We start from the raw sequence: 12934 nt of genomic DNA, 5'->3' as shown, positions 1-12934 counted from the left end.
AGGTGAGACAGAGGTTCACATGCATCTCCTCTAACCTCACCTACTATATCTGTTGTTCCCAATGTGGCCTCCTGTACATCGGCGAGACCACACATAGACTCGGCGACCATTTCGCCGATCTCTTGCACTCGGTCCACCAACCCCTGCAGGATCTCCCGGTTGCAAGCCATTTTAACTCCCCTTCCCATTCCCACACTGACCTTTCTGTCCTGGGTCTCCTCCATTGCCAGAGTGAGGCAAATTTGAAGAACAACACCTCACATTCGGTTTGGGTAGGAATGTACGTTTCATGAATCAAAGTAGTTGTGGAGGTATGAACAAAGAATGCTCTAATTGTAGATAACCTCTCAACCCCTCCCCTTCCTCCCCCACACCCACTTTCCCTCCTACTCCCCCCTCCCCCCCCCCCCCCCCCCCCCCCCCCCCGCCCTTCCTTGTGCCCCACCTAGACTCACACCTATTTCTCCCCTTATCTTCCATCTACATTCCTTCCTCTGGCTTTACAATTCACAACGCTTCAAGCCTTTTGTCTCCTATCGTTTTATTTCCATCTCTGGCATTTCTCCAAACATCTACCTTTCAAAACCTCCCTTGCCTCTGTTCACCTATTACCTGTCATGCTTTGTCCTTCCCCTCCTCTTTTCCAGCTTCCCCCCACCCTTCACTCAGTGTAAAGAAGGGTCCCGGCCTGAATGTCATCTATCTATGTTCCCCAGGGATGCTGCCTGACCCGCTGAGTTACTTGTGTCCTTTCCTCTTGTAAATCAACGTCTACAGTCCCTTGTTTCTCGGTCTTAGAGAAGATGGATCAGACATTGCAGCTGGCAGTAAAACCAATAATACAAATTAGCAAAAATATAACACCTGCATTTAATGTATTTAGCTTTTACCGTCCACAATAATGTTTGATACAGCACTTCATTATGGCCTCTTGAAATTCTGCACATTCAGCAGTTGCCGTTATCACTTTATTTCTTCAAAGATTTTCTTCCAATTAACCCCTGGAAAGCTCAAGGAACAGCAACCCATCATCCAGAACGGATCAGTTCCAATGTTAGGTCGGAGATACCAGACACTGCACATGTAGGAGGCTTGAGCAGACCACAAAGTGCTGGAAGAACTCAGTAGGTCAGGCAGCATCTGAGGAGGGAATGGACAATTGGCGTTCCGGATCTGGACCCTTTTTCAGACTGATCTCCAATCACCCCGGCTTTCCAGATTTCTCCCCCTTATGTCAATCTCAAGAATGACCACCAACCCAAAATGTCGTCTGTCTATTCCTTCCGCAGATGCTGCCTGACTTGCTGAGTTTCTCCAGCACTTTGTGTTTTGATCAAGATCCCAGCACCTGCAGTTCCTTGTGTCTCCAATGGAGAGCATTGACCTTCATAAAGTCCCTCTGAATACCAAGTCCCTCTGAATACCATTGATTGATTATACCTTTAATAATCCTTTACAGGAAATTACAGTGCCACGACAGCTTCAAGACAGACATAACACCACACATTTCCTCAAATAGCTTCCATACTTAACAAGTTAAAATACAAGTTAAAATACAAGTTAAAATCCAATGAATGAAAAAAAAGTGGAGTTATTTATGCGCATTATATAACCTTATAGCAGCTGGTATACAAGACTTCCTATGTCTCTCAGTTTTGCACTTTGGTGCAATCAGTCTCTCTCGCTGCTCTTGATCACCTTCAGGGCATGGAGTGGGTGAGTGGGGTTGGTCATTATTGAACCCAGTTTGTTCAGAGTTCTGGCCTCTGCCACCTGCTGGACCGTTCGTTGCTCAGCCCCGACCACTGAGCCGGCCTTCCTGATCAGCTTGTCCAGTCTGTTTTTGTCCGCTATGCGGGCGCCATCTCCCCAACAGGCCACAGCAAAAAACAGAGCACTGGCCGCCACTGAATGGTAGACACTGCACAGCAGGGGTTGGCAGATGTTAAATGACCTCAGCCTCCTTAAAAAATACAGTCGACTTTGTCCCTTCCTGTACACCGCCTCCATATGACCCTTCCAGTCCAGCTCACCGTCAAGCTGCACACCAAGGTACCTGTGGTTAGTGGCCACCTCCACCTCAGTGCCCTTAATGGTGATTGATGTTGGTTGAGTCCTCCTCCTCCCCCTCCTGAAGTCCACAACTATCTCCTTGGTTTTTGTGGTGTTAAGATGGAGGTTATTGTGTGCACTCCACTCCACAAAGTTGCTTATTATGTCTCTATACTCCTAATTGCCCCCTTTGATGAGGCCGACAACAGCTGTGTCACCCGAAAATTTCTGCAAAAAGCATCAAACATCTTGCCTGGTGCCTGGAGATTTACCACCAGTGCAAACAAACTCTGAAGCAGGTGCACAGACTTTACCCAAATTATCGTAATGCCTTCAGTATCTAAAATGGAATTGCACAGAAGCCACTGATTCAGCAAAAGCAAGTCTAGATTCAGGATGCGATAAATCATCGCAATATTTGGAAACTATATGAATGCTCAAAGGTGTCAAGTGTGTGTGTTCATTGTCAGTCTGGTCAGAGATGAAAGCTGTTAATCTCTGTGAATAACTTTATTATTGTTGTTGCAGGAAACCTTCTCTTTGTGTGTGCTTCCTTTGTGTGCTTTGGATGCGTTTTAATTTGGATGGAAGTGATTTAAATGGTATGATTCATCGGCTCATGATTGCAACAGTTTGTAAAGTTTGGCAAATGTTTTGTGATCCTGAACCATTTCATTAATTTGTGTTTTTAAGTTCTCTGAAGGAATATTTTCTTTTTTAAATTTATTTTTGCATTTAAAGTCATGCGAGATATCGTGATTGATTGAAAGATACAGCATGGAAACAGGCCCTTCGACCCACTGAGGGAAGGGTTTCGGCCCGAAACGTTGCCTATTTCCTTCGCTCCATAGATGCTGCTGCACCCGCTGAGTTTCTCCAGCTTTTTTGTGTACCCTCGTTGACCATCAATCACTTGTTCACACTAGTTCTATGTTATCCCACTTTCGCATCCACTCCCTACACTCAATGAGCAATTTTCAGAGGCCAATTAACCTAAAAACCTGCGTGTCTTTCGGATGTGGGAGGAAACTGTAGCACCTGGAGAAAACCAACTCAGTCACAGGGGGAACGTGCAAACTCCACACAGACAGCACCCAAGGTCAGGATCAAATCCACGTCCCTGGCACCGTGAGACAGCAGCTCTACCAGCTGCGTCACTGTGCTATCCTGATGTAAGTGGGTGGTACAGTGATGCAAGGTAAAGTTCCGGCCTTACAGCTCCGGAGACCCGGGTTTGATCCTGACTGCAGGTGTACGGAGTTTGTACGTTCTCCCCGTGACCTGCGTGGGTTTTCTCCGGAAGCTCCGGTTTCCTCCCACACTCCAAAGACATACAGTTTTCTCAGCTACTTGGCTTGGTAAAATTGTAAAAATTATCCTTAGAGTATAGGATGGTGTTAGTGTGCGGGGATCACCGGATGGCACGGATTCGATGGCCGAGGGGCCTGTTTCCATGCTGAATATCTAAACTAAACTAAAAAGCTAAAATCTTTCATTGCAGGTAGTGTCAGGCTTTTTTTGTCAACAAGGAACTTCTAGACAGCTGTGAAGAATTATAAGATTTTGGAGATTAGATGTAGCTTTGGAAAAGGTCAGATTTCAAAGTAATTGTTTCAACGCTAAATGTTTTTCCCATCTCCAGCTCTTCAAATTACAAGTCATGGTGGTTAATTTCCTCCAGCTTTCCTCAGTTATCCACCATAACCCAAGGCAGCTGTAGAAAGTTGCAGCTTACTGCATTTGTTTACAAGCAAGTGATCAGTCGCTCTGAGTCAATGTTTCATTCATGTGTCCTTTTGTCAGATTATAAATATTAAACTGAATTAAACGTGGGAGTTTATGAAATACACATTGGTTTTGTATAGTTACAGTTACTGCTACAAGTTATGCAGGAATTTCCAATTCCGGGTGACTAATTAAGAAATAATAAATATTTAAAAACCAGATATAACATGTTGGAATAGTTGATGGTTTTACTCATTCTTAAGTTGAGAAAAAAACAATAAAAAAATTGCAAAGAATTAATGTTTTTCTTTGGTGACAAATTCTAAACAGGGCCACGACAAATATCGTTTTTTTTAATAAGGTCTTAAGGCATTAATGAACTGGAAACACAAGAGGTGAGGCAAGAGAACTGCTCTACAGGTGTCATATGACAAGGCAATTTGAATTGAAGAATTTTCCTTCAAGAGTTTTGGTCTAAACACATGCTGGATTGTATGTTGTTTTCCAAAACAAGTTCCAGCAAGAAAATTATCAAGCTTTGATCAGAAAAGAGAGTGTTGTTCAAAGAGTTACTGTACACAAAAGAATGGAGTTTCAACTGAATTGCGCCAAAACCAGGAAGTTTTTATATTTGGATGTTCCTTTCCTATCCGGTCGGTTTCTTTCCTCTGTGGTCTGTTTCCCACAATATTCCGGTAGCTGGTGTGGAAAATGAAGGCAAGCGATCAAGGTCAACATACAGAGGAAACGTGGAAAGAGAAAAATATGCAATGCGAAGCCCAGAGTAGAACCTCGTGACAGGGACACTCAAAAAACACAACTCCTCCAAGAAACACTTTGATCAGGACAACCTACATTTTGATTAGGATATCTCAATAGAATGAAAAGATTACAAAAGATAGGAAACCAGGAGAAGTGTAAAGGACCTGTCCCACTTACGCAATTTTTCCGCCGACTTGCCGGCACCCATCGTAGACGCAGGCGGTGAAAAATGTCAAAATGTTTAAAATCCAGCGGCACCCAGAAAAAGTGCACCTACACACGACCATACAGGCGTCACCCCGCTTCGCCCAAAGAGTCGTACCTTTTTCTGGTCGCCGCTGGATGTTCAACATGTTGAACATTTTCGGCGACCTGCTGCGACTATGACGGGTGCCAGCAAGTCGCCGAAAATAAAAAAACGCGTTAAGTGGGACAGGCCTTTAAAGGTTTGAATTATTGCACATGTTGATCAAACTAGGTAGTTACGGATGTCGGCACCACACTTCATTGTCGCCTGAGTACTTGACTTAATCGTTGTAACAATTCCAGTGTGTAATTTAGGGTGCCTGATTATGAAGCTGGAGGTAACAGCACAAAACCCAGATATGCCTAAATTGGCCAATGAAAACACGAGTTATAACTAATAATATCAAGTTCAAGTTACATTTATTGTCACAGAAGGGTCTCAACCTGAAACGTCACCCATAGATGCTCTCACCCGCTGAGTTTCTCCGGCATTTTTGTCTACCTACGATTTTTCCAGCATCTGCAGTTCTTTCTTAAACATGTACCAATTGGTACAGTGAGATTTGAGATACCACACAGCCACGAATAAAAAAAAGAACACAGTACACGATAGAATTTAACATGTTTTCACGTTCTCAAGGTGGAGAAAATTATAAAATTAGGTACGAGATGAAAATGTTGAATAGGTTATAGATTTATTCTATCTCGTTTTACAATCTATCTCTGTCCCGCCCTCTCCCCTGACATCAGTCTGAATAAGGGTCACGACCCAACACGTCACCCATTCCTTTTACTCCAGAGGTGCTGCTTGTCCTGCTGAGTCACTCCAGCATTTTGTATCTATCATAGATTTAAACATACAGTGGGTCAGGCAGCATCTGTGGAGGGAATGGGTCCCAACCCGAAAAGTCACCTGTCCTTCTTCAGATTTATTGTAGTAAGGGGAGGAAAAGTGGAAAGAGAGATGAGGGCAGAGAAAAGCCTCACAAATAATACTTCTGCTACCCCCTATCCCTTCCCTGTGCCCACACCGCTCGCCCCTCTTGTGCACACCCATTTTTGCCACCACCCTTCCTCATTTTCTCCCACCTCTTTACCTACACATCATCCTCTTCTCTCCTTATCCTTATGTTTCAATTCCACTTCTAGCCTTCGATACTTACACCACTCATCTGCCAATCGAACTCCCCTCACCTGTATCCCCGCCTACTACGATCAGTCTGAACACTGGTCCCGACCCAAAACACCGCCTATACATTCCTTCCACAGATGCTGCCTGACCCGCTGAGTTACTCCAGTAGTTTGTGTGTTTCACTCAATATTGCAGCATCTGCAGTTCCTTGTGTGTAGTTTATACAATAATTGGTAGTGGTTAGAAAAGTTAACATATTCATTGTATTGGAATATTATCTACACAAGGTAATAGTAATGATCAAGGTGTTACCAGGGAAATAAGAGCACGTCATATCCCTCTGGGTATGTGTGATAAACATCTCGTGCTAGCTGGGATACAGCTAAAGAAAAACACAGCTGTGTTTTAGACAGTTAAGGAGTTCAAGTCAATGGTGCCCAGAGTGAGATTAGTTTAGGTAGGACACGCAGAGGAAACTTGAGGAAAGCAGAGCAGAGGAAAGGTGGCAACCACAGAACCTAATCAAAGAGAACAGTTTCATTTGTGAGTATAGCCCCTGTCCCACTTTCCCGAGTTACTCACGAACTCTTCCGAGTTTTCCCCTTGATTCGAACTCGGGGAATATCAGGGAATGTCGGTAGCGAGCTCGTAGGAGTCCGTAGACATTTCGTAGCGGCTCGTAATGCCAGCCGTAGCCGTTGAACTTGGGGCATCAGGTAAGTCGGGACATTTTTTCAACATGTTGAAAAATGTCCACAAGTTAAAAAAAATACCCCGAGTACCTACGAATGGCTATTACCGTAATTCTCCGGGTTCAAATCAAGGGGAAAACACGGGAGAGTTCGTGAGTAACTCGGAAAAGTGGGAAAGGGGCTTTATGGGTAGAAGTGATAGGACAGGGAGGGTCTGCCAAGCCCCTGAAATGGGATAAGTTTGTTTGTACACGTGGGGTAAAAGACAGACCTTTAACCAAGAGTTCCTGAAGGAGGAATTACAACGCTACCTGCCCTCAGCTGAGCACCTTGAATATCTTGGAAAGAATTTTAATTTAATCTTTGAATGGTGAAAAGGCCCTACCTAATCAGTGCCAAAGTATCTCACTCTTTCACTGTTTGTTTGAAGTATCACAGCAGATAATATATCTGGCTTGTGTTATTGTACAGTGGCAAACAACGTCATTCTTTGTGAAGCAATAAATCAGCTCTGCTTTTTGACGTTTCGGGTGACCTTTGAAGATGGTTGGAACTTTTCGTGATCAAATCCATCACTCACCCTGACAACTGCCTGAAAGGGAACTGGACATGAAAGCGTGTCAAGTATCTTGGGAACGCAGAACTGCGACGTCATTACAGTTATTGATCTCCTTGTAATGTCATCCTACCTCACCTCTGCTGTTGAAATCCACAAAGTATCTCTGTTAACCACGGACTTGTGCAGTCCTCCCAATCACCCCTTCTGTGCTGCCGTGTCCTCATTTGCAACATCTTGAAGCCTGTGCTGACACATCTGTGTCTGTAGGGTCCCCGACCGAAACAGCACCCATTCCTTCTCTCCAGTTGCTGCCTGTCCTGCTGAGTTACTCCAGCATGTTGTGTCTATCTGACACATCTACAGTTGTATACCATTAAAGCAACACCTACTTTACATAATAACACAGAGAAATACCTTTTGCAAAAAAGTGGTGAACACTGCCCAGTCCATCACAGGTACTGACCTCCCCACTATCGATGGGATCTAAGGTCAAAGGTTGATTTATTGTCACATACACCTAGATGTAGTGAAATTCCTTTTGCCAATGCAGCACATAAGAAAGAATACAAACATAACAATAATAAATAGCTTTAACATAAAAACAGCCCCCCACAATGGTTCCCATTATGGGGGAAGGCACAAAGTCCAGTCCCATCCCCAATGTCCACCCATAGTCGGGCCTATTGAGGCCTCCACAGTTGCCTCTACGGAGGCCCGATGTTCCAAGCCGTCCTCGCCGGGTGATGATGTTCCGGCGTCGGGAGAGTCCTCTCAGTGGCATGGGAACCCTGGAACGGCCGCCTCCCTACTTGAGACCGTGGCTTCCGGAGCCGACAAGGCCGCGCCGAATGGAGCTCAACTAGCGATCTCGTCGCGAGATCCCAGGCTCCCGATGGAAAGTTCAGCGCCGCCGCCCGCAGCTCCGCGATGTTTTTAACGCCGGTCCCAGCTCACCGGAGTTCCAGCGCGGCGACTCAGGCAAGGCACCGCCCGCCCCGCAATGGCGCTCCAGCGCTGCACCGCCGTCCTCACACCCGCAGCTCCGCCGCCACCGGTGCCGATGCCGAGGCTCCGGGCGGTCCCCTCGCTCCTCGGACCCGCAGCTCCGCAGCTGCCGCCGATGCTGCTGCTGCTCCGGGCGGTCCCCTCAGGAAATGCCGCTCCAGGCCCGCTGGTAGGCCGCGAGGGCGGGTCGAAAGTGCAGCCCGGAGAAAAGCTGCATCTCCGACCAGGTAGGGACCCTGAAAATTAGTTTCCCCCTTCCCCCCCCCCCTCCCCCACACATAAAAAAGCTAGAACTCCTTAAAAACAAAACACTAAACTAACTAAAAATAAGAAAAAAGAAATGAAAAACAGACAGCTGCAGGCTAGGCAGCCATACCCGCTACAGGTCGGCGCCACGTCGGATCTACAGGAGTCACTGCCTCAAAAAGGCAGCCAGCATCATCAGAGACCCACGCCACCCTGGCCACACTCTCATTTCACCCCTGCCATCAGGAAGAAGTTACAGGAGTCTGAAAACTGTCACATCCGGGTTCAGGAGCAGCTTTTTCCCAGCAACCATCAAGCAATTAAAAACTACAACCTCCAAATAAGCTTCAAACGACTTTAGAAGGATGAGAGGCGACCTTATTGAAACATGTAAGATTATTAAGGGTTTGGACACACTAGAGGCAGGAAACATGTTCGCGATGTTGGGGGAGTCCAGAACCGGAGGCCACAGTTTAAGAATAAGGGGTAAGCCATTTAGAACGGAGACGAGGAAACACTTTTTCTCACTCAGACTTGCGCGTCTGGGGAGGCCGGTTCTCTGGATACTTTCAAGAGAGAGCTAGATAGGACTCTTAAAGATAGCGGAGTCAGGGGATTATGGGGAAAGGCAGGACAGGGCACTGATTGGGCATGATCAGCCATGATCACATTGAATGGCGGTGCAAAGAAGCACCCAGTGTGTGGGAACCGGTGTGAGGGGGGAGGGGAGAACAAAGGAGGACCTGCCGTGGATACGTTCTAACTATGTCGGTGCCCTTTACGTGGCAACTATTTGCATACCTTTAGCAAAGAATTTCATTGTGACATGCCACATGTGACAATAAAGTATTCAAGTAATAAAGTAATAAAGTATTCAAATCCATACGAAACATCACCTATCCATGTTTTCCAGAGTTGTTGCCTAACCTGCTGAGTTACTCCAGCACTTTGTGTGCTTTTGTTTAAGAACTTCGTTCTTGCGTTTCGGGACAGGGGCTAGTGGAATCAAGGGATATGGGGAGAAGGCAGGCACGGGTTATTGATTGGGGACGATCAGCCATGATCACAATGAATGGCGGTGCTGGCTCAAAGGGCCGAATGTCCTCCTCCTGCACCTATTTTCTATGTTTCTATATGGGAATAAAATATCCCTGACTCTGGACTCTCTCCCCCTCCACCTTCGCTCTGGCTTCTCACTGCACTCCTCCTCTTCTCTCCTCATCTGACACCCTTATGTCTAGAACTCTATCATTGGTCTCTAACGCCACACATCTGCCTATCAACCCCTCCTCACCTGTATCCACCTATCACTTGTCAGGTTTTCTCCTCCCCCCCAATCACTTTTCTAGCTTCCCCCACCCTTCTACAATCAGTCTGAAGCGTCCCCACCCAAAACATTTTCTGTGCATTCTGCATTCTCTCCACAGATGCAACCTGACCCGCTGAGTTCCTTCAACACTGTGTGTTTTGCTCAAAATTCCAGCATCTGCGGTTCGTTGAGTCTCCACCTTCTTTGCAGAATTATTTGTCCTTTTTCCAAATCCCCCACAATCATGTGCTTCCAGATCTCTGGTCCTACAACCAGCCAACGTATTTGCAATTCTTAATTCTGGCTTCCACACATTCCCAGATATAATTGCTCCGTTTTGGACAGCGATGAATGACCAGTGAGATTCAAAACACTGGAATTCTCCTCTTAAAGAGTCCCCCAAATTTATTTCCTACTTTAAGATGTCCTTTGGTCACCTGCAGCCAATATGCTAACCTCAAAGCTGCAACACGAGGGAAGGGGGGGGGTGGTGGGGTGGTGGAGGGATTTGTTGCTGTTCACCTTGCTGCTGCAGCGTTCCTACAGACTACCTCATGGAGGTATCGCCCTTTGCACAGCAGTGACTGGGGACTCTACCATCTCTCCCCTCTATAACAGCAATTATGCAGAGTAGCCAAGGTTGTGGAGAGAGGAGCATTTGCCACCTCCATCTCACGGTAAGCTACAGCCACAAAAATAATGCTTCTTTGCTTCAATATATGTTGTGCAAAACATTTCGTAATGAGGCAGCACGTTGGGAGTACCTGATAGAACACAAACAAACCTGTACGAGAGGCCATTGACAGAGCATGCAACATCCAGAAAACCAATGATAGAGCATCCACCAGTCAAAGGAGCAATTAGTGGAACACTGGCCTGAAGGAGAGGTAATAGAAAATATGCCAAATGGTAGAGTTGGGGCTAGGAAGAGGGGCTACTGGCAGAACATGGGGCAATGGCACGGGGAACTGATAGAATCTGGATCCGCAAGGGGGCATTTGGAAAAAGTCTTATCAGTAAGGTGGAGGCAATGGGTAGAACATGGGGCATTAGGAGGGGTCCTAACAATGTGGGCCTCTAAAGGGGGAAATTAGTAGAATGTACAAGAGGGGCATTTGGTAGAACATGGAGCATTAAGAGGGGAACGGTTAGAATGTGTAGCATAAAGACGGACAATTGGCAGAATATGGGGCATTAAGAGGGGAACTGAGAATCTACGGAGCTAAAGGGGATAATTAGTACAACTTGTACCAGTAAGACAGGTAATCGGTTGAACGTGGGGTATGGAGCTGATAGAATATGTGGTTTGAGAAAAACTTGTTCAAGTAAGAGTAACAACTTGAAGGAGTATCCCTAACCCTAATGCAACTGACAGGACAGGTGAGGGGAGGACAGGACACTGACCTGCGTTGTAGAAGCAGTCCAGAGTTCCCGTCTCGCCCAGCACCAGGCGGCCGATGGGCACAGTGTCGAGCACGGCGCCGGCATCCACACACGCCTCCCGGAGGCAGCGCAGGTGGAGGCTTTCCTCGGACTGCGGGCTCGCCGTCTCGCTGACCACATAGACGGCTTGGACCGCCCGGCTGCGGACCTTGGGGGCGGGCAGGGCGCAGCGGCTAATGTCGATGGCCAGCGGGTCCTGCCAGTAGCTGCCGGCGGACACCGACTGCTCCCGGCCGGCCGGGATCGCACCCGGGTCGGCGCTGCCCCGCCGGCTGGAGCCCCGCTGCTCGCCGCTCATCGCCGCCACTCTCAGCAACTCGGTGCTGCCCGCACTGCACTACCCCTCTCTCTCTCCCTCCTCACACTCTCTCTCCCTCTCTCCTTCCACTCTCTCCCTCCCTCCTTCCCTCCCTCCTTCCTCCCACTGTCCCAGGCGCGCCTCTTGCACCGCCTCCTGTCCCAGGAGGGGAAGGCAGCGGGAGACTTGGCCGCACCTCTCTCTCTCAACGCACCGTGCACCCTCACTCCCAGCCCTTCAACTGCACCCTCTACTCCGTCCCTTCCCTCAACCCCTTCTCCACCCCCATCCCCTCCCTCGATAGCCCACCCAGTGCTACGGACCCCATCATCAACCCTTCCTCCCTTAATGCACCCCAACACCTCCCCTCGACCGGATCGGTCAAAGTCTGCATGGATTTATGAAGGGGGAATCATGCTTGACTAATCTGCTGGAACTTTTTGACGATGTAACAAGTAGAATGGATACGAGCGAGCTAGTGGATGTGATGTATCTGGACTTTCAATAAGCCTTTGACAAGGTCCCACACAAGAGATAAGTGTGCAAAAGTAGAGCACATGGTATTGGGGGCAGGGTTTGACCAGGCACCTGCAGTGAGTCATTAATCAGGGTAAGCAGTCAGTCAACTTTTTAAAATCTTGGAAACTGCGCATGCGCATATTGTTCTCTCCGGTCGGCAGTCAGTCAACTTTTATAAAGTAATTTGACACGAAGCTGAGAGGCAGCGTTAGCTGTGAGGAGGATGCTAGGAGGCTGCAAGGTGACTTGGATAGGCTGGGTGAGTGGGCAAATGCATGGCAGATGCAGTATAATGTGGATAATTGTGAGGTTATCCCACTTTGGTGGCAAAAACAGGAAAGTAGATTTATAATCTGAATGGTGGCCGATTAGGAAAAGGGGAGATGCAACGAGTCCTCGGTGTCATGGTCCACCAGTCATTGAAAGTAGGCATGCAGGTGCAGCAGGCAGTGAAGAAAGCGAATGGTACGTTAGCATTCATAGCAAAAGGATTTGAGTATAGGAGCAGGGAGGTTCTACTGCAGTTGTACAGGGTCTTGGTGAGACCACACCTGCAGTATTGCGTACAGTTTTGGTCTCCTAATCTGAGGAAGGACATTCTTGCCATAGAGGGACTGCAGAGAAGGTTCACCAGACTGATTCACTGGGATGTCAGGACTTTCATATGAAGAAAGGCTGGATAGACTCGGCTTGTACTCGCTAGAATTCAGAAGATTGAGGGGGGATCTTATAGAAACTTACAAAATTCTTAAGGGGTTGGACAGGCTAGATGCAGGAACATTGTTCCCGATGTTGGGGAAGTCCAGAACAAGGGGTCACAGTTTATGGATAAGGGGGAAATCTTTTAGGACCGAGATGAGAAAAATATTTTTCACGCAGAGAGTGGTGAATCTCTGGAATTCTCTGCCACAGAAGGTAGTTGAGGCCAGTTCATTGGCTATATTTA

General features: G+C 47.2%; 1 protein-coding gene across 1 annotated transcript in view; it reads right to left on the bottom strand.

The window, feature by feature from the left end:
• LOC116988586 (mitogen-activated protein kinase kinase kinase 5-like) overlaps positions 1 to 11563 on the bottom strand; it is a 130001-nt gene extending 118438 nt beyond the window's left edge. The window contains exon 1 of the mRNA XM_033045440.1: positions 11133 to 11563. Coding sequence (XP_032901331.1) covers positions 11133 to 11469 — 337 coding nt within the window. The 5' untranslated portion in view covers positions 11470 to 11563. The remainder of the gene's footprint in view (positions 1 to 11132) is intronic.
• Positions 11564 to 12934: the final 1371 nt, after the last annotated feature.

This window comes from Amblyraja radiata, chromosome 27, assembly GCF_010909765.2.
Source record: "Amblyraja radiata isolate CabotCenter1 chromosome 27, sAmbRad1.1.pri, whole genome shotgun sequence".
Classification (NCBI taxonomy): Eukaryota; Metazoa; Chordata; class Chondrichthyes; order Rajiformes; family Rajidae; genus Amblyraja; species Amblyraja radiata.
The sequence above is the reverse complement of the archived record's forward strand: the minus strand, read 5'-3'. Positions and strand labels throughout refer to the sequence as shown.